Source organism: Lynx canadensis, chromosome D2 (genome assembly GCF_007474595.2).
Source record: "Lynx canadensis isolate LIC74 chromosome D2, mLynCan4.pri.v2, whole genome shotgun sequence".
NCBI lineage: Eukaryota > Metazoa > Chordata > Mammalia > Carnivora > Felidae > Lynx > Lynx canadensis.
In genome coordinates this window covers 40787891-40810529 of record NC_044313.2, presented here as the reverse complement: position 1 = coordinate 40810529, position 22639 = coordinate 40787891, and the positions used below count along the sequence as shown (strand labels likewise).

General features: G+C 46.4%; 1 protein-coding gene across 7 annotated transcripts in view; it reads left to right on the top strand.

The window, feature by feature from the left end:
• The window catches only part of WDFY4 (WDFY family member 4), a 295461-nt gene that overhangs the window by 234768 nt on the left and 38054 nt on the right, over nt 1–22639 (top strand). For all 7 annotated transcript variants that reach the window (XM_030335435.1, XM_030335436.1, XM_030335430.1 and 4 more), the window contains 3 exons: nt 18152–18194; nt 19346–19465; nt 21431–21548. In XM_030335435.1, coding sequence (XP_030191295.1) covers nt 18152–18194; nt 19346–19465; nt 21431–21548 — 281 coding nt within the window. The remainder of the gene's footprint in view (nt 1–18151; nt 18195–19345; nt 19466–21430; nt 21549–22639) is intronic.

The following is a 22639-nucleotide window of genomic DNA, read 5'->3' as shown; positions in this document are numbered from 1 at the left end:
TCCCAATTTAAAAAAAGATGGGCCGGGGTGCCTGAGTGGCTCAGTCAGTTAAGTGTCTGGCTTTGGCTTAGGTCACGATCTTGTAGTTTGTGGGTTCGAGCCCTGCATCAGGCTCTGTGCTGACAGTTGGGAGCCTGGAGCCTGCTTTGGATTCTCTCTCTGTCTCTCTCTCTCTCTCTCTCTCTCTCTCTCTTTCTCTCTCTCTCTCTCTCTCTCTCAAAAATGAATAAACAGTTAAAAATTTAAAAAAAGATTGACGAAGAGCAAGGGATCCTGTGTTCTCATCTTAATGCTTATTAATTGCTTTCCACATTATAATGTTGTTAGATTTAGCAAATAAAATTACAAATTCCCAGGTAAATTTGAGCTTCAGATAAACAACAGAACATTTTTAGTATACATGTGCCCCACACATTGCATAGTTCTGTATTTTATTGGACAATTCTGTCACATGGTTCTGAACAAATAGTAAAGTTTCCTTTGTTCATGATCCTTGTATTAGTTCTTTGGGACCAATTTAAGCTAAATCCATGTGCTTATTCCTGCATTCATCCATCCATCCATTCATTCATCCACTCATAGAGTAAGTATATTGAGAGCCTGTTATGTGACAAAGCTCTGTGTTACACAAGTGAGCAAAAAACAGGGCCAGTCCCCGAGCTCAAAGAGCTAAAATCTAGATTGCTACTGATTCTGACCACCTGATTCTCCTGAGCTCTCCAAAGTCTGGGCTGTCTTTTGTATTTCTTATATTCAAGATGAAGTTCAGCTCAGAAAGGCCAAACACAATAAGCATGTGCTAGAGGGGCCCTGGATGAGAAGGATGCTTCCAGTAGACTGAAGATCCACCCAGGTGAGCCCCGTTAAGCCTGCTCCCCAGAGCCCATCCACACCCTGGTAAGAAGCCCTCCATCTCTGATGAGTGATGGGAAGGGAACAGCACGGAGCTGCCCACAGAACACTTCTCCATTAAGGACTACTCCAACAGGCCCTTTGGCTCTGAGCCTGCCCATTAATTACCCGCAAAGCAAAGCAGGGGCTAGATAATGCACTGTACCTCCTCCCTGGTACATCTGGGTCCCCAGATGGCCCCAGGCCAGGTGAAACGTGATCAGCCCCCACCACCTTCACACTTTTCCTCAGGGCCACCCTACCTGGCTGGGTCCCTTGCTCTTGGTTATGAAGAGCAGGTGTATTATATTGCTCAAGGCCCATCCTGACCCCCTATGCTGCTGAGTGCCCCTAGAAGCAGACCAGTGCAGGAAGACCTGCAAAGACCCCAAAGACCAGGACTATATGCCTTCTCTCATTCAACTTGGAAAGGTCAGCATCCTGCCCAGTTCTTCCCATTAAGCAGGAGAGTAAGTATCGGCAAAAGAAGTGTAAAACTCATGATCTTTTGATTCAACTAAAACTGGTTAGATGGTCTGATGTTATCAATTCACAGAATCCTCTAATGTCAGAGTGAGACCAACAACCCACACAAGGGAAGCTGGAAATCAGAAAAAGAGATAGAAGTTGATAGATAGATGGAGAGATAGATGGATGGATGGGCAGACAGGCAGATGAATGGATGGATAGATGAGTAATCTATTTCATATCATACGAATAGCTGAGAAGCCTAATACAAAACATTTTTCAAGGTACTGAGTCTTTTTATCTTGAACAATTGGTTTTTGTACTTTGGAAAAACTGGACCAGTTGGTTGACTCTAATTTTTAATTAATTTTTCTATCCAGTCATTGTGAATCAAACAGCATGGTGGGACACCCCATGGATATCTAAATTAAAAATGTAATGGCAACCTATATTTTAATACCATCAAAATACTTGCAGGCATTTTTCAGTTGTAAGGTTGTTATCATCACTATGATAATAGAATTTATCTTGTGCTTTGCACTCATGTGTCTTTATATTTGTAATTAAGACTGATTTTGTATACATTTGATATCTTTAACATCTTGCTAATGTGATCTCGCAATAATTATTTCACTCTTTTGACTAATGCACTGAGATACAGGAAAGACGCACTGTAGAACTGAAACCCCCAAACCCTGCCATTTCATAGCCAGTATTGGAACTAACTTCACAGCAAGTTTCATACTGTATGGGTGAGAAATTTCTTGCTTGCGGGCCATCTCTTAAGGGGAAGTGGTGTGAACCTCCTTCAATAAAATCACTCATGCCAAAGGCATTGCATTTATTTTCTCTCCTGAGTCTCGGAAGACCCATTCACTAGGCACGCAAGAGGCCAGCCTCACTTCTGCCGTGACTTTCCACGTATCTCCAAATCATTCCCTGTCGCCTCCACCCCTTCCTAAAATGTGCTGTACCTTCTCGTAAGCAGCCATGTGGCAGATGAAGATGTGGGTGGTCACTGTGGGGGCGTCTGTGGAGTGCATCTGTCTGGAACCTCTAGCCAGGTCTCTAAAATAGGCACTAATGTTTGACTCAGGTGTAATTTCACCGGGGGAAAAGAATTGCCATTTTGTCTAATGCCCATTCTGGGCCAGGATCTGTGTGCTCCCTCTACCCGTTTTACAGAATTAGCTGGTCCAAAGTAACTACTGGGGACACGCTGCCGGGCCCTTCCTATATCTACACAGCGACTATGCCAAGTATCATTCTGAGTTTGAAAATAAGAGAACCGAGGCTCAGAGAAGTCAGGTGTCTTCCCCAAGGTAACACAGACAACACAGCACAGCCAAAGCAAACCTAGATTTGTCTGATACCAAAGCTTATGATCTTTGTGCTACGCTATCTTGCCTTTCTTCTCTCTCTTCTGGTGCCTTTGCTCTAGCAGTAAGAATTGCTTATCCTTGGTGGCGGACAAGTGGGTGGGGACACGTTGCCAGCCCTCTGACTCCAAGGAGAAGAAGACATTTTGGAATCCTAGCACTCCTGGGGCAAAAGACACCTGTACCAGAAATTAAGGCTGCTTGCCCCTCATGTCCCCCAAAAGGTGTGCTGCCGGGTTTGGTCACCTATGGGGTGTCCGAGGTAGGAACAAAGATATGTCACAGAGTCGCAGACTCTGGGTGGCCAGACATTCATTTAGGCCCATTCTGACTTAGCATGGGTTAGCCAGGGAAGTGCAATGCAGCAGGATTAACCTGCAAGCAGCTTAAGGGGAACGGAGTGGACTCCCCAGCTGAAGTAGCTGACCAAACTTTGGCCAAAGTCCCTGCCAGGTCAATAACACAGATGTCCCACTGACCTTTTGGAGGCACCACATGCAAATTGGGGCCCCCGAAGAAACCATTTCAGGCCATTGCCTGCTCATTGTATTGGCCAGGGGCTAATGTGCAGGGTGTTCGTTCTCCTAGATACATACATGGATATGTATCTCTGAATAAGATGAATTTTAAAGGTATTATAATAGCATTAGTGGAATCATTTAACTGTTAAGAGCTTGGAGATTGACGATGAGAGAGAGAGAGAGAGAGAGTTTAAAGGGTACACATATGCCACCACAGTTTACCTAATAGGCATGTGCCCCCAAGCAGGTGGTGATGGAGATGGGAATCTATTGTCCCTCAGCTGTGCTAGTCCCCCAGCACCCCCTCAGTGTGAGCTTCTTGCTACCCTGAATTTGTCAAGAACGTAAAGATAAAGGTTTTCATCCAGCATGGTCTGGAAACAACCCACCACATTCCTGGGTGCTCACCACAATTTGGGGCCCTCTTCTGCCCGGGGGGGGGGTGCGCTGCTGGCTGTGTAGGGGCCCCGAGAGACTGTATGCAGACCACCAGAAGTTTGATTTTCACCATGTGGGCTCACTAAAATCTAACCCCTATAACATGCACACCTGACATTCCCAGACAGGAGGCCATCTCCATGTGTCGATCACATGATGCTGTCCACCCCTCCACCCCTCCCCACACGCGTGCTGAGCCCTTAGAGGCACATCATGCCTTCTCCTCCACAAAGCGACCTCCCATTTGCCATTCCATTCAGTCCTCACTACTCTCCTTTGAGGTGGGACTATTCCTCCTACCCTGAGATAAGGACGCTGTGGGGCAGAGTGGGGCATGAAGTATTTTATCCAAGCTCAAACGGCTCCCCTTTCTGGGTGGAGTGTTCTTTCCATGACATCAGGGCTGCAGCAAACAGAGTGTCTGTGTGGAAGTTATCAAGTTCACCTCATGTGGCAGTTATCTGGTTAATCTGATCAACGCAGCTCTAAGTATCTTACTGGGATATTACGCACGTGTAGCTTTGTTTACCCTTAATATTATTTACTTCTTTGTCCTTAGCAACAGCGAGGCTCTGTACATGTGCTGCCTGGGAAGTCGTTATCTGTCAAACTGCCCCCTTCCCCTGGCGGATAATAAGAATTCAACTTTTATTTGGAGCAAAAGTTCCCAGGGGGTCACATGGCCCAATAACAAAAGATTATGATTTCTTATTGGTTTAATAGCATCTATTTTGTAATTCTGAATGTACTCTGTTTTAATTGGATTTGTTAAAGGAACAAAAGGGAATAGGTGCCTTACAATTAAAATAAAATATTAAGATTATTAGTTTAACAGACTAGAAATGCCTTGTTCATCAACTAACACATTCAAAATGCACAAGCCGACCTCCCCACCCAGGAAAGCGGAGGAACCAGTGAGTCCTGGCACCTCGAAACCTCAAGAGACGAGTCTGAATTCAATTTCAGCCAATGTGGTTTAAATACTGCTGTGGCCACATAGCAGGTATTGCAGTTTCTCCTCACAGCCTCGGCCTCCCTTGCAGATAAGGAAGTGGGCTCAGAAAAGCAGCCTGGAAGGATGAAAAGGACAGGGGCTTTGGACCCACATGGGTGGCCGCCCATCTCCCCATTTACCATCCAGGTGACCTCGACCAGTCTCTTGAGCCTCACTGAGCTTCAGCTCCCACTTCTGTGAATAAGATGTTAAAAATGGCTGCTTCTGAAGGTGGGGTGAGGGTGAGTGAGCCTTGGAGGCATATGTTGTGGCTTTGCGTGTTGGGGGAGAGGGGATTAGTGGCATGATGAGGACAGCCTCACTGATCAACAGTGGAGTCATGCTTCACAGCCCAGTGTCCTTACTGGGATCCCTGCCTACCCAGGTGCAGACTTCAGATGACTTTCTCCTGCAGCACAAGGAGACATACATAGCTCCTTGAGGCACAGGCCTCCCAGGGTCATGGAGATGGGGGGTAGTTCTCCTCAACTGCCCTGTGTGTGTGCATTTCTTCTGTACCCCATCTGGCCCCAGGGAGGACTTGCTGAGGGGTGAACAATGGCACAGACCCCGTAATCACTGGCAGGTACCCTGGTGTGGTGCCTCCGTCTGCTATAGGAAAGCCCCTAGCTCCAAGGGGGCTATAGATGCCCCCATGTGAAGCTGTGAGATTCTTCAAAGGGAAGCCCTGAAGATCAACCATAAGGGAGCAGTTGAACTTCCCATGGCCCTTTTGGATTCATTTATTCATTAACAGTATGTCCTGGACAACTGCCATGGACGAGGCGTGGTTTTATACAGCAAGCAGAGTGAAGAAGGAGATGAACAAAAGCAAAGAGGCACACGATGCCAGGTGGCCATGAGTGCTTGGAGAAGAAAGAGTCGGGACAAAAGAGGCAGAGATGTTCCTAGGGGAGACATACACTTCTGGGGACAGTAACCAGGAAGGGCCTCTTTGAGAAGAAAACATTTGGGCAGAGACTGAAGGAAGTGAGGATCCAGGGAGATGGGGAGAGTATTTTGGATAGAGAAAACATCAGATGGAAAGGCCCTGTGGCAGAGGGAAGGCAACGGATAAGCAGAAGGGAGAAGGAGGGGAGAAGATGGAAGGAAGGAAGGAAATAGAGGAGGCAAGGTGGGAGGGAGGGAGAGGAGAAAGGAAGGCAGGCAGACCAGAGGCACAAAAACAAAATCAGCAAAAAAGAATGAGAGCAGATAGGCTATGGCTCATTTTCCAAATTATACTCTAGCTGTTTTGAGAAAAACCCTAAGGCCTGTCAAACTAAAGAAAGAAGGCCAGTGCCTACACTTCCCCCAGGGTGATCACAGACAAGCCCGTGTCCTCTCTAATTTCTACCTGATACAGAAGGCAATGCAGCCTCCCGGCTGGCATCACCCACAGTGTTATCCTGGGCTGGTACCTCGCCGTGGAGTGTGGGCCCTCAGATAGGGCCGGGGGTCCATCAGGAAGCTACCATGTGCAGGACCCCACTGAGTGGGGGCACCAGGGGACAGTGGAAATAAACCAGATGTGGCAGAGGGTTGACCAGGCTGGATTTGAACCGTGTCTGCCATGGGTTCCCTGGGGAGCAGAGCCAAGTCACTTGCCTTTTCTCTGTCTACACTTGATACCTTGGTGATGTCACTGAGTCTCATTGCTTTAAATACATGACTCCCCAGTTTTTGTTTCTTACCAAGACTTCACCCTCGATCCTGGACTTACATATCCTTCTTTCTGCCTGTTTAGCATATCTACTTGGACGGTGTAAAGACACCGAAACACACTGTGTCCAAAACCAAGCTCGCTGTCGACCCGCTGCACCCATAGCCTTCTCTGACCAGGCTGTCAGCAACAGCATCTTGTGTGTCAGGCACCAAACTGTGGCCCCATGCTCAGTACCCCTTTTCCTCTTATACGCCATGTTCAGTCCATCGGGAAATCCTGTGGACTCTGTGCTCAATGTAGATCCAGAATCCTACCATTTCTCACCACCTGCCCAAGAGCCACCCTGGGCTGAGTCCCTACCGTTTGCCACTGGCCATTTGCAGTGGCTTCCTACCTTGTTTTCCTGCACCTGTCTTTACCCTATGCAATCTCTTCTCAACACATCAGCCAGGGGACTTCTTTTACCACAGCCACCATGTTACTCCTTGGCTCACAGCCCTCTAGTGACTCCTGTTTCACCCAAGTAAGGGCTGGAGACCTTCTAGTGGCCCCATGGCCTGACCCACTGCCTCTCTGAGGGACTCCCCACCACTCGCCCCCATGCTTACTCCATATCCACCACCCAGCCCAGCCATTCCTCTAACTGCCCCCACAATTCTTCTCTATAGCCTTTGTTCCAGCTGCTCCATTATTCTGGAAGGTTCTTCTCTCAGGTATTTAGTGGACTGACCTGTTGATCTTCTTCAAGGTTTTGGGTAAATTCTACCTTTTCAATTCAACCTTTCTGATCCCCCAATGAATGATGCAAACTAAGCCCCAACATGCATGGATCCTTCTTGCTCTGCAATACTTTTTTTTTTTTTTGAGGTTTATTTATTTATTTTGAGAGAGAGAGTGCATGTGCAAGTGGGGGAGGGGAAGAGAGAGAATCCCAAAAAGGCTCTGAGCTGTCAGCACAGAGCCCAATGTGGGGCTCAAACTCACAAATCGTGAGATCATGACCTGAGCCAAAGTCAGACACAACCGACTGAGCTACCCAGGGACACCTGCTGCACTTTCTTCCATAACACTTAACACCTAAATATATTTTATGGTAGACTTACTTATTAAGCTTATTTTTATTGTCTGTCCCTTGCTCTCCTCCCTCACTAGACTCTAAATTCCCAGTGCTTGGCAGACAGGAGGCCCTCAGTCAGTATTGGTTGAATGAATGAATTGTAGTGCTTAACAAGGTCGTTCCAGTTCCCTTGACCTCAGAAAGGGGTCAGCTTTGTCCCAGATTCCACAGCTTTTAACAGCTGCTATGTAATCCTCTTGACCCACTGTTTTTCCACCTACTTTGAAAGGACTTCTAGAACATGCAGACTATTTTTTAAGGGAGAAGCCTACAGGGGAAAGATGTTACTTTCACACCAAATATTTATTAGTCACCAAGTGTGTACCCAGCCCTGGGCGGGGCACACTTGAAGATAGGAAGGCTTTCCAAATAGCTGCATACAATGGTGTGATCAACTTTTTGGCTGTGAGATTAAGTGTGCAGGGAGACTGGAAAGCGGGTTAGTAGTACAGCAAATGAAATTTTAATTGGGTTAGGTCAAAGAGAAAGAAAAGCTTCTAAAAGTAGGAATGAACAAGTGCAAAGGTAGAGCAATGGAATCAAGCAGGAGGTCTGAGGAGATGGGGCTGACCATCCCGGAAGGGACAGGCCCCCCGGCTATCCAGGAAGCACAGATGCCACTTCTAAGCATTTCCCTTCAAGAAATAAGAACAAAACGTTCTGTATAAATATGTTTATGGCAGTGCCACTTAAAATAATAAAAACAAGTGGACACAATCCACATATCTAACAATGGACAACTGATTAAATAATTACTGTGCAGTCATAGAATGAAACGGATACTCAACAGTAACTAAAACAAAACAAAAACATCATTTTTCAGAAATGCTGAAAGGAAATCTTTTGAGATATAATGTTATGAAGAACATGTTACATGCACATATTACATCAGCGCTCTCAGGAGCATGCATGCAAGCCCACAGAGAAAAAGTTGGAAGAACATCCAAATATTAACAAGAATGCCCTCTGGGTATTATGGTATCGGGTTATTTTTACTTCCTTAAATGCCTGGGTAGTTTCCAAATTATCTGCAAGATTCTGTATCTACAGAATCTATTTCTAATTAAGAAAGTTACAAACACATTCACCCACACTCATACACACACACACACACACACACACACTTCCTTTTCAATCGCATGAGTTCTGTAAAACCACTCATATCACCCTGTTTAAAATAGACGTGGTGTGTGTGTGTGTGTGTGTGTGTGTGTGTGTGCGCAAGAAAGATTTTAAAATATTGAGCATATTTGAATCAAAGAGGAAAATCTGAGAAAATATTCCCCAGACAAAGATAAGGAGGGACCACATATACAGAGAGCCACAGTTTTGGGGGTGGACCAGCCTGGCTCACATCCTGAATTCCTACTTCCTCCTAATGTGTAAGAGAAGCCATAGTCCTTCTCTGAGCCTCGTTCTCCTCAGGTAGAGTGGGGCAATGAGAAGATTGCGTAGGAGGAAAAGGCCAGGGTGTGACAGGTGCCTAGTGAATGGGAGCCTTGGTGATGGATGGTGATGGTGTCGCTTGTGAGTTGAGAGCCTCGATTTGCCTGGTGGCAGTTGCAGATGGAGGTGGGGGAGCACCGAAAAGCGCCCCACCACCTGCAGACATACGACTTAAGCGGGAGGCAGAGAGCCCAGTTTCCAGGCAGCCCCATGCTTGGCCATGCTGACAGTGGTGGTGGAGGAGGGGCAGGGGGAGGGAGCCATTCTTGTTCCCTCCAGAGATGTTCCCTCAGAGCCAGCAAGCCCTCCACTGCACTGAAAACCCTGATCAAGCACAGATGAGCATGATATAAAAACCACATGGCCTTTTATGTGTTGGTGGCCCAAACTATGATGCGATGTAGGGGAGGATATTTATTTAAAAAGTGGCTAACTTTTCTCCATCCAGAGGGGGAGGCCACTGGAAAGATCAGGGTCTAATTTTTAAAGGGATGCTGAGGTTAAAGGGTGCAAAAGGGTGGTTTGGGGCTCATGGCTTGTATGTTAGGCACATGTCTTTCAAAAATGCTGTTGGCTTCTAATCTTATTTTTTTCTATAGAAATATTTCCTGAATTCAGATTTCCCACTCCTCCTTGAGTCTTTATTGGGCTTGCTTGAAATTATTACTGAAGTATTCCGCACAGTCACCCCTTTTCTGATTTTAGGCAGATAGATACAACTTGCTGGAAATGGTAGGAAGAATGGCCATAATGACAGCCAGCAGCACTTGGTTTAGGGTGGGGCAGCTCTTTGGCATTTTCCAGATAGGGATGGTGCCCAGGTGGGAGCCATTTTGTCTGTTCCCTTCCTGTCGTGTATAAAGGTACTTAATAGAAGGCAGTCACTAATAGAAGCAGGGACCACAGAGGCTTTGAGGCCATTAGAACTGGGCTCCACCCCATCTTTACCGCCAGCCTGGTTTTAATCATGAGCTCAGTTTACTGGTCAGCAAAACGGGTCAGAAAATTGTAGGTTGTTTTGAAAAGTAAATGTAGGGATGAGTATACATTGAGTGGCCAGTGTGGAGCAAGTGCTAAGTGCCTTTATGATGGTAAATACTGTTAGATCTACCAAACAGCACCGTAGTGATTGCTTCTCTCCACTGAGTAGCCCTAGGACACTCCCCACTAGTCATCGATACCAGGTTTAAGACTTGCGGACCGATCTTTGCAGATTCCCAAGGACAAAAGCCTTTGCAACCTTTTAAACACAAATGATTAATGATAATACTAATAACAAAACAAAAAACATAGCAACAATTAGAAGATACAATTATACCTTTGTCCACTTTTAACCTCTAGAGCCTGCTACAGCCCAAGCTACTCACTTGCCCATTCATTCATGCATTCATTCAACACTTGTATTTGAGTCATTCTATAGGTCAAGGTCAGGTCGGAAGATACACAGTGAACAAGGCAGACATTGCTGTGTTTCTCATGAAACGACGATTTTCGGAGAAAGCAAGTCAATCAATAATAACAAAACAAAACCAAAAAGACTCGAGCTCAGTTCAGTTGGTGTAGATGTTCTGCAAAAAATCAAAACTGGTAGATGTCAAAGGGAATGCCAAGGGTCGGGAAGAGAATATTGGGGAGGAGGTGGCCAAATTTAGACTGAGAAGGTCGGGGAAGTCATCTCAGGTGACATTTGAGGTGACACTCGATGAAGTCACATGGGAGGATTTGGAGAAGAGCACCGCAGAAAAGGTGCACTAGGTGCAAAGTCCTATGGGGGGGAGGGGTGCTTGTGGTGTTTAAGAGAAAGGAGAAGCCAAGGGGGCTGGAGTAGGGACAGAAAGAAGGTGCAAGATAACGACAGAGAGCTGGCCAGGGGCTGCAGGGCTGCATGAGGTGGAGCATGTGAAGTTTAGAGGCGTCACCCCAGCTGCTGGGAAGTCTGCAGAGGTAGGGAGGGAAGAGTAGACAAAGACAGCCACTTGCAGGCAGGAGAAGAAGGTGGTGTGCACCAAGGGGGTGGGCAGGAGGAGGACGGTGCATATTCGCCATATGTGGTGGGAGCAGAACCAATGGAAGGGTCTTCTGGGTCACCTACGTGGGTCAAAGAGAAAAGGCAAGAGCAGGCTGGCATTTTGTATACATGTTTCTATACGTGTTGAGTGCTTATTTTATGTCCAAGGGCATCACATGTATTGTCTCATTTAATTCACCCATCCCACTTTACCGAGAAAGCACCTCGTGAGCCTCCAGAGCATGTCGCCTGTCACAGTCACATGCTGGTCAAGCAGAGCCAGCATCTGCTCAGTTTTCTTGTCTGAGGGCCGAACTGCCATTTGGCTTTTCCCTGGAACTTTGATTTGACAACATCCTGTGATAAATTTGGCCCTCTGGGCTGACAAGAAAGCTGCTGACTCATCGTATTTTCCAGACACTAGCCTAAACTGAGCTGGAATCTGAGGGGACTTTCACTACATTGAGGTTAAGCCCCATCCTTAAGACTCACTCCTCACAGCAAAGAAAGCATGTGCGTGTTACCAGACCCAGCTCTGGGGGCCCAGATGATATCTATGATGTAGACTGGCAGGAAATTGGAGGTTGGCAATGAACTGAATTGGCTGTGGACGGAAAGCTGGCGATGGATGATGTGGCAGGGGAACCCGCCATGCCTGTTTGGAGGGGGGCATGTTTCAGTGCACACCTTGTGTTCTAGGGACACCAGGGACCAGGAAACATCACCTAGTTTGGCTTTCCCATCGCCCAGATGATGGGTGGATGGAGAAAGCACGCCCACCTCTCGTCAGCAACAGTAGGAGAACCTAGGATCCCCAAGAGGAAATTGAAGCCACCAAGCACTAGGCCCTAAAAATTGGTCTCTAGACAACCGTGGGGGTTCAGGTGCTCTGCAGAGTGGGCGGTGGCTGTCTCAGTACCTCCCTTCTCCTCTGCAGGCTGAGGCTCAAGCCCAGAAAACATACGAGTCACCCTGGCTTGGAGACCAGTCGCAGTTCTGTCTCTCCCTAGATATGTGACTTTGTACACATTTCCTAACCTTTCTGACTCCCCGTTTTATCCCAAGGAGTCAGTGTTCAGTACTTGGTTCACATAATATCACATACGATTCACAAATGTATTGAGAGCCTACTATGTGCCAGACCCTTTGCAAAGCAACGACACTGCACAGTTTTTAACACATTTGAAGTTTCTGCTTTCAGATTGTGTGTATGGATTATATTGACCACCTACTATGGGCCAGAAATTTTACAGATATCCTAAGGAATTCTTACAACCACCTGATGCACTGATCTTCATCTCCATGGGACATACGTGGGACTAAGGCTCAGAGAGGCCAAGTAGCCTGTCCAAAGTCACCTACCTTTTCCCATTTAGGACATAAGGAATGTGTTCTAGTGTGTTCCTTGAAGAGTCTCTCCTCGAAAGGCCCAGCCCCACCTAGGACTTTACTTGTTAATGGATCCCAGTGTTCAGGATAACTTGTGGCAAGGGTTTGCCTCCAGACTTTTCAAAAGATGGATTGTGCTCCCAAAGCTACCACAGTCAGCAGTAATCAGGCTCCAGCCTCATGAGCGAAGAGAACCCCCACCGCAGTTTCTTTGAGGGGTCAGTCACCGGTGGGGTTCAGCAGCAGTTCAAACACTAGTCTCGCCTGCTTGTAGGAGCAGCAAATTTTACCTTCTCAATTCAGACTCAGACTTTGGCAAGAGACCCGAGCATGACTCCAAAGGCCCAGACTCACACACCGACCTAACCAAGCTGAGCCATGGCCCCAGGCACCCAAGAAAGCCCTGCTGGGTCCCCAGCTGGGTCCCCTACTAGCTGCCCTTCCTGCCTGGGGCTCAGGGCCAGCTTCCTCCTCTCCTAAATAATGAATTAGCTCGCGTCTGGGGTTTGTAAATAAAGCATACCTACCGGGAGAACCGGCCATTTCCAAAGTTGCTTACTCAAAGGAGGAAAGCAAAAAGCAGAGTTTGAAGCCGTGGGTTGTTGGGCAAAGTTCAAGTAAATCGATAAATGCAGGGCCATCACCAGAGAAAAACTTACCCTGTTCATGCCAGTTCCTCCTCCTCAACTGTGAAACTTTGTCACCAGGCAACAGGAGACCCGGGACCTGGAGTTAATTAGCATAATCTTGAGGCCAGCCTGCAAAGTGGGAACACAATAGCTGAAACCAGACACCCCAAACTTCCAGGCCAGCTAGCTGCCCCAGAGGGACCCTGGCCTGCCTGGGGCTTTCCTCCTGGCCTCCCCCAGCAGCTCATGGGCCTTGGGGCACTTAGTTACCAGGCAGAGCAGGCTGTCCATGGCCACCCCCGGTAAGTGGCTGTCCCTGCTAACAGGGAACAAAAGCCATGTTTGCCTCTTTTAAGGGACAAATAATCTTACTTTTATATAAAGCATTGAGTGAGTCCTGTGAAATATCATTTGATTTCCTTGTTGTTTGTCCAAATACCTTTTCCAGCTCTTTGATTTGTGAGAGAGCGATCTTTTCCCTGTTTACTTGAATTTAATTAGTTCTTGTAGTTTTCTTTTTGTGCCCTTTTTACACTATTAAGTTACAACAACCATGCTCGGAAAAACCATACAATCCTATAGTCACTTTTTCCTCTATTAATATTACATCAAAGGCTGATGTGTAATTTCTAAAGTCTATCTTTCGACTGAATGTGGAAATACTGAATCTAGTGGACTTTGCTTTTCCTGTTGTTTCCGGCTTGGCACTATTGTGAATAAGGTTGCAATGAATGTATTTGTACATTTATAATCTTTTTGTTTGTTTTTTCTTTAAATTACATTCCCAGAAATTGAGGAAATTGGCAACAAGTTTAAATATGAAAACTATTATGCAAATAATAACATTGTAGAAAAATTTGAAAATGCATACATAGAAATAAAGAAATAAACATCCTCTAAATTGCGCTACCCAAGAAAAGTTAGGAAATAAAGAAAATAACTAACAAATAAAAAAATTGAAATGCAAAATTAATCCAACCACTATGCATTTTGAAAAGTACAAAAAAGCAAAATCAAACAGTTTAAAATAAAAATGCAGTTAACCACAAAAACTTTAAATAGATGGATACCACCACTGTTTTGTTTACTGAAAAACCAAAAGAAAAAAGATCATTTACTTTCAACAATAAATGGGTTTAAAATAATTATCAAATGCAGATAAGTAGAAAATTAAAAATTGCCTGAAGTTCTGCTACTCAGTGTATTTCCAGTTAGACTATTTGTAAAAGGACATCATTTAAATTAGAAAATAAAGAATATGAAAATCATAAAACACAGATAAGCATAAACAAAATCAATATTTCTTTTAAATTTTTAACATTTATTCATTTTCGAGAGACAGAAGGAGACCAAGCATGAGTGGGGGAACGGGCAGAGAGAAAGGGAGACCGAATCCAAAGCAGGCTCCAGGCTCTGAGCTGTCAGCACAGAGCCCGACACGGGGCTGGAACCCACGCTCCGCGAGATCATGACCTGAGCTGAAGCCGGACACTTAACCGAATGAGCTACCCGGGCGCCCCAAAATCAATATTTTAAGGAAGAAAATACAGAAGGAGATAAATACATTTTAAAATGCAGATTTGTAAAACCTTATGAAAGTAAAGCCGCTCAATTTCAGCATCTCGAGGTAACTTCTGTTGGATATGCTTCCACTTTTAATACACGTACAGCTTCATGTTTATGCCATGGGTATGCAGTAATAACTTGGCTACCTTGCTAATGCTTACATTTTTAACTTCAAATTACACAAATTACTGGTTTTTCAGGTAAATGCCTTCTAAGTCAGCCAGAACTAAGGCTTTTGTTGTTACTGCTTTTTGGTTACTTTTGTTTTCTTTTCCCCTTCAGAGGAAAGAGCTTGTCTTCCGAGTCAGGGCCCTGGGTCAGGGTCTGATCCTGGCAGTGTGTCGGGCATTCACGGGACCTGCTCCGTGCCCGCTTGGGGTGGCTCCAGCAAGCTGTCACGAACTCCCCCTAGTCTGCAGGCTACTCCCTCACTGCACACGTCCATTCTTCATCTGTAAATGGAAGCAATGGCTACTACATGGGGTCTTTGTGGGAATGAGACAACGGGTAAAACGTCTTTGCAATCTGTAATGCGTTTGACAGTTATTGGTATTTTTAGGTCTGTGGGTGAAGGGGGTGGGAGATACAGGCTTCCACTTATGGAAAGAATAAGTCATGAGAATAAAAGGCACAATGTAGGGAACCCAGTCAATGGCATTGTACTAGCATTGTATGGGGTCGGACGGCAGCCACACGTGTGGCATAACGTATACAGATGTTGAATCACTATGTTGTACCCCTGAAACTAACATAACATCATGTGTCAACTATATTCAAATAAAAAAATATATATAAAAATTTTAAAAAAGAAGAAAAAACAGTGTAGGAGTATACACAAATTCTCAAGTTAAATGAAATAATAAGTCAGAAGTGGAAAAATAAAAGACAACTACATAAGACAAGCACATAAACAAATAAAAAGCTAAAAACCATGGCTCACCTTTGGTTAGGTGTCTTGGCACCACAGGTAATGGTGTCCTTTGCTGATGGCAGTGAAATGATGGATCTTCCTTGGAGCTCATAGCCGATGAAATGAGAAATGGGACACTGACATGCCTTTGTCTTCTGCACACCATTCCACCTGGTGGCAATGTCACAAAAGACCACCGGTAAAATTCTAGAACACTTTGTGAAATGGAAAATGACAGAGGCTGTCTCTTAGTTCCTGAACTATAATAAGTACCTTTTGTTTCCTTCTTCCTGCTCCCTGCCCCAACCCCCTGTCAAACTTACACAATACAGTAGCAAGACGAGCAAGCTTGGCTGTACTAACTCCACATCCTTGTAACTCCACTGCCTCAGGAAGGTTCAGCACATGTCCTTTTCAAGGTGGTGACCCTCACCGTCTCCAGCCTGGGCTCTGCCTGTGTTTGCAGCCTTCGAGGCGGACTGTCTTCCAGAACTAGGATAGGTGGCAGGCTCACAGACTGAGCCAGAGAACCAAATCTTCGCCTGAGCCTTTGCAACCTAAAGCAATGAATCCGACCATGTTTTGCTTTTGTTCACTGTTATTGTTGTCTGCAGGGATAACACAGACCTAAAAGATGATTTCTCTATGGGGAGTGGGAGAGGAGAGGTAAAGCCCAGCCTAGGAGTTGCTTTCTGTTGATAAAACACCTAGCTAGGAAAGAATTGAATGAAAAGGGTTGGGAAGCCTAAAGCAGAGTATATGATGGCTGCAGTGTGTGGTGGGAAGATGAAGGGGCACTCGGGCAGCCTTGTCCAGAAGGATCCTGGTGCAGTGCATGGGGCTGGAGCAGAGAATTCATGTGGTGTCTGTGGGCACCTGAACGGGACTGAGGAAGAGGGAATGGCCGGAAAGAGGAGACATTATTTGGTTTGCTTTAGTGAAACATCTTGAGCAAGGTCTTGAGAGTACAGGGAGAGTCTGAAGGACACAGAGGGGAGAAGAAATCAGAGCCAGAAAAGGAGCCAAGGTTTACCACAGAGGCCAAGGAGCCGGGCTCCACAAACCCCTGCTGTGCAGAAGAAGAGGTGTTTCATGTGGCGAAAGCCTCCTCCCCACGCCCTTCCCAGCTCCGGCCTCCTGTTGCACGTCTAAACTCTTACCCCCTACATCGGTCAAAATCGTATTTCTTTGGTTCGATTTGTATTTCTTCCTAATTGTATTTGTAGAAACATAAATCGGTCCAGGCTTTTAAGAGGACTATTTGGCAATATGTAGCAAACTTTAAAAAAAAAAATGTTCATACTTTTTATCCCAGTAGTACGGCTGCCAAAACTTTCTCTCTTGGGTACACTCACAAAGTATGCAGAGATTTATGTCCAGAAGTGGTCACGGAGAGGTCATGTGTGAGGACAAAGCCCACCACAGAGTCAGGCTCAACCAGTTCTGATCCATGTGTGCAATGGCATCCTGATGCTGTAGAAATGAATGCCACAGAACAATGCGAGGTGACCCCATAGTGCTGGGAAGCCAGTGACAAGGCACAAATAAGATTATCCACGTATCGCCAATTAAAAAAAATACGAGGGGCGCCTGGGTGGCTCAGTCGGTTAAGCATCGGACTTCAGCTCAGGTCATGATCTCATGGTTTGTGAGTCTGAGCCCTGAATCAGAGCTCAAACAGCTCAGAGCCTGGAGCCTTCTTCAGATTCTGTGTCCCTGACTCTCTCTGCCCCTCCCCTGCTCACCCTCTGTCTCTCTCTCTCTCTCAAAAACAAGCACTAAAAAAAATTTTTTTAAATACAGTGGGCATGCCTGGGTGGCTTAGTTGGTTAAGCACCTGACTCTTGATTTTGGCTCAGGTCATAAGCTCATGGTTCGTGAGTTCGGGCCCTGCATAGGGCTCTGCACTGACAATATGGAGCCTGCTTGAGATCCTCTCTTTCCCTCTTCCTCTGCCCCTCCCCTGCTTGTGTTCTCTCTCTCTCTCAAAATAAATAAATACACTTAAAATAAAAGCAATGTAAGCAATAGACAGGCATGGGATAAAACTATTCTGGAAACTGTTAACTGTGGCTACTTCTTGAGTGGGAGCAGTAGTGCAGAGACTCTTACATCTTGTGGCCTTCCGTATATTATTTTAATTTTTTAATTTTATTGATTTTAAGAGAGAGAGAGAATGGGGAGGGGCAGAGAGCGAGGGAGAGGGAGAATCCCAAGCAGGCTCTGCACTGTCAGCACAGAGCCCGATGCAGGTCTTGATCCCACGAACTATGAGATCATGACCTAAGCCGAGATCAAGACTGAGCCACCCAGGTGCCCCTATTATTTGCATTTTTAAAACTATATACATAAGTTATAGTCACATGTCAGTATATAATAATCACATATATTATACTTACATGGGTAAGGAAGGCTGACACGTGCCCATGGGAAATCTAGTGTGGGGTAGCGAGGCCTCTGAGCCTGCTTCTGTGTGGCCCTAACTTCTCCACAGGCCACACTAAAGCAGTAGAATATTCTAGCATCACAGCAGAACCAAAGTGACAGGGTGGTGTGGGGGCAAGAAGAACTTAGATAATAATCTTGTTATTATTATCCTGCCAGGCGAGCTGCTGTGTGCCCTGGAAGTCTGTGGCTTTCCTGGCCCCGTAGATCCCCAGAAATTGCCACCTCTCCCCTCATCCATGCCTTGAGATATTTGGTCACCACTATTGTTTTCTGTTCCACAGGCGATACCCCGGCTCTGACAGGACCATGCTACAGAGGTGGCAGGTACAGTGACCCCCTTAGAGGGCCAGAGGTCTGGGAAAACCCTCTGGGCATGCAAATCTGAAAATAGCTCAGATCTCAGCAGTTGGAGAGATGAAGCATGTGGATGAATCAGGAGGGGTCTTATTTTCTAATTTATCAAAATGTCCCAAATATTTCCCTCAAAAGATCTCAGTGATCAAAAGCGGTACCTGAGGCTTGGAGTCAGAGCTGGGTAGTGTATGTGTGCATATGTGTGTGTGTGTGTGTGTGTGTGTGTGCACGTACACATGTCCCATGTGCATGCGCATGCTCCACCCATGCAGATATACACGTATGTGTAAATGGACACAATCTAGAGGGGCACACATGTTCACTTCTTGTTCTGAGAAGACACATGTGATTCCCAGCTTGAATGGACTCACATTTGGCCTCTGGTTCTCGTGAAAAGCACAGGGGCCTCAAGAAGGCCAGTCCTAGACATCATGTGGCAACAAGAAGTGAATGCTTGGTCACTCCTGTCCAAAACCCTTTTCCAACGAGAGGGCCAAGAGAGACTACAGAATGCGGGTCCCAAATAAGAGGTGGGCGGTTCATTCACCCATTGGCCTTGGTAAAGTTTTCCCAAATACAGTCCCCGATTCCACCTTGACTGTACGTTTTAAGGCCCTAAAAATGAGTGTTATCCCAATAGGCAGGGACAGAACAGAAAGTCCCTAAGTCCCCAGAAGAAGACCGATCATTCAGCCTCTCAGCGAGGGCTTCTTTCTCTGTGACCGCAAGGTCCCCTCAGCTAATTTTTTTAAATCATAAAAAGGCCAGCAGTAAGTTTACCCACAGCATCTGTGCTCTTGTTTTAATCAACTTTTGAGTTTCACACCCAACAGTTAACTGAAAAGATGGCTTTATCCTGGGCTAGCGACTGCTGAGCTATATATTTTTTTTCTGGTTGACTTTGCTTCCTGAGTATATTTGCTTCAGTTCCCTTTGCAATTAGCACAGTCTCTGGGATCGGGCCTGGCTTGTGCAGAAGGTGCACGGGGAGCAGTGGACATGTGTGCTGCCTGCTCTCACCCACACAGTGAGGGCTGCAGAAGACTAGGTATTGACCTCCCGTGGCCCTTAGGAAGATGCCAATCATGTTTGCTTTATCTCTTCTTCGTCTCTTCTGGTAGAAAAGGGACATCAGCAATTTTGAGTATCTCATGCACCTCAACACCATGGCTGGAAGAACCTACAATGACTATATGCAGTATCCTGTGTTTCCCTGGGTCCTGGCCGACTACACCTCACAGGTACAGTATTCACATGGATGCTGTTCAAATGTCCTGAGGCTTTCTGACCGTGAAGACCAGAGCATACTAAATCAGCACACAGAGCCCCCACTGCAAGGTTCAGTCCACCTGGCCCTGAGGGCTGCTCTGTGCTTGGCCCCTCACCCCAGAGGAGGCCTTTGGAATCTGGCTGCTTGGGTTTCTGTCCAGCCCCACCTGTGGGAAGGTGACCCCACATATGGGATGATCAACATGATGAGGACAGTTGCTAACATGTGCCCCAGAGGGCTTCCCGGCTGACTCACTGCTATCAGGGGAACTGATCCCCACCTGCTGAGACACTGCCATGGACCAACGCTAGTCCTTCAAGGGCAGTAGGCCATGGAACTTGTTCCTTGAATCAACATGTGTATTTGGGCGGGGGTGGGGGGTGCGGGTAGAGGAGAGGAGAGAGACAGAGAGAGACCCAAAGAGAAGAAATCACTGCCTGGTAGCCCGACCTCAGCAACTGAGATGTTGGTATGTAGATTTCACCCAGGATCTAGACTGAGACACAAAGGGTTGGGTAAGGCTGATGGCAATACCAGATAATTTCTGCTTCAGGTCTGTGTCCCTGGACCTCAGCAGGCAAGGGAGGGGAGGAGGACAGCTCACACAGCTGGGCCAAGGTGATGTTGCTGGGAACGACCTGGCGATGAAGCACTGTCCCAACCAGCTGAGCTCTGGCCATCCAGAGGGTTGTAGTGTCTAAAGCACGGAAGGTGGCTGGGTCCTGGTTCAGGCAAGCCCTGGCCAGTCCTGCCTAGGGCTGTTTGGATGGCTGATAGCCAGGCTTTGGGAGAGGGAGCCTCAGTCTTTTATGACCTCCCATCCCCGCTTAAGACACTTAACACAAAACTTTTCTCACCAGCCATATGTTGCCTTTTATTTCCCTAATGATCCACTTGGGGCTGAGGTATTTCAAAAATGAAACATGCAAATCCCAGCTTTAACTCACATGTTGCAAAGTGGGGGCTTACCAGCTCCTTTTGTTTAGCCCCAAATTTTGATTACTTACCCATATTTAATAATTGGGAGGTTTCTCCTAAAAATCTGGATTTACACTATCTTTTGGAGAATCTGGAGATCTAGTGGCTATGAACCCCCATTCTGTCCTGGCAAAATCAGCAGTCGCTGGGCATGGGTCTCCACATGTGCCATCTATCTGTCATAGGGGTCTGAGAAGTGCCTGCTTCGCTTTGCCCCCCACCCCCTGGCTCTGTAGGTGTGAGATGGGGACTGGCCCTAGGGGGACTGCAGTGATTCACTGCTAGTGAAAAGGAAAGGAGTTTCAAAGAAACACTTTCTATAAGACATGCAAATCCTGGGGAATGCATAGCTCCTCTCCTAACACATAGAACACCTTTGCTGAAAGCAAACATCTCCAAGGACACCTAGCCTTAAAAACTTCAGGTCTCCACTGCTGTGTATTCCCCGGGGCAGGGGAAGGGACGACATTTCACTGCCTGGAAGGGAGTGGGCTCTGGAAGAAATGAGGCTGTTCCTCACATCTCCTCCCCAAATGAGGACTTCTAACTTCCTAGAGAATCCATTTGATTCTAAGGAAGGACCGTGAACTATGGAAGCATCCTGCTCTCCTGTGAGGGCTGGAGCCAAGGGCCTCATAGAAAACAGGGATTCCTTTGAAAGTCTCTTTTCAGTCACTGGTGGCGATGTTCTGATTTGGGTCAACTTGGAACAGGTTCAGTGTGAACTCAATCTTCCCCTCCTCTTATTTTCCATCTCTCCCCTATTAAGTCTTTGTGGATCACTGGCTCTGGGGCCATAAAACCCCAGCATGCCTGCTAATCACCAGAGGGGGGCCAGACCAAACGACAATAAACCAATAAAGAGAACCATAAAACTAAAGAGCGTGGCTCCTGAAGTCTCGCTGGGTCACAAGAGGGTCTGAGGGGAGTTAACTCCAGCCACACATCTGCCTTCTAGACATTGAACTTGACGAATCCCAAGACTTTCCGCGATCTCTCAAGGCCCATGGGGGCTCAGACCAAGGAAAGGAAGCTGAAATTTATCCAGAGGTTTAAAGAAGTTGAGAAAACTGAAGGTGGGTAGATCCCAGCTTGACTTTTTTCTACAGCGTTTTTCATCTGAATGCTTTGAAATGATCCTTGGTAACTATTTAGGCTGTCCCTTAGCCTGGAAACAATTATGTTAGGATAGAGAACAGCTCAAATCCAATGGCCTGCACCCGGGCTGTGTGGAAGAATCACCTGGGCGTGGGGGTGGGGAGTGTTAAAAATACTGATGTCTGGGCCCCAGCTCTAAAAAATTCTGGTGAGGTGCAGCCAGGACTGAGAACTGCTGTGCTGAGAGCTGATACCTCCATACCCAGGGGCCAGCAGAGGCAGAGAGAGGTAGCATTCATTCAGCACTTTCTATATTCCTGGCACAGGCCAGCCTACGTGCAGAAATACAATGGCCCATTTCAAAGAGAAAGGAATTGAAACTTGGAGAGTTCAGGCAATGAGTTCAAGATCACAGCTTCTAAATGGCAGAGCCTGTATCTAGGCTCCAGAACCTAGTTCCCAAACTTTGTTCATCTGCATATCACCTTTACAATTTAAAAAAAATTTTTTTAATGTTTATTTATTTTTGAGACAGAGACAGAGCATGAATGGGGGAGGGTCAAAGAGAGGGAAACACAGAATCCGAAGCAGGCTCCCGGCTCCGAGCTGTCAGCACAGACCCCGACACGAGGCTCGAACTCACGGGCCGCGAGATCATGACCTGAGCTGAAGTCGGATGCTTAACGGACTGAGCCACCCAGGCGCACCCACCTTTACAATTTTTGCCACATTCACATGCGTCTGGAACTCCTATTGCCTTAATTTTTTTCCTTAGATCTATTCACTTCTTAAACTTGAATGAATATGTATTTTTAAGTTTATTTATTGAGAGAGAGAGAGAGAGAGAGTGTGTGTGTGTGTGTGTGTGTGTGTGTGTATCAGAGAGAGAGAGAGAGAGAATTCCAAACAGGCATAGAGCCCGATGCAGGGCTTGAACTCACCAACTGTGAGATTATGACCTAAGCTGAAATCAAGAGTTGGATGCTTAACTGACTGAGCCACCCAGGAGCCCTGAATGTATTTTAAAAATAAATTTTTCTACCATGCATTTGATGCTAGCTACATTGGT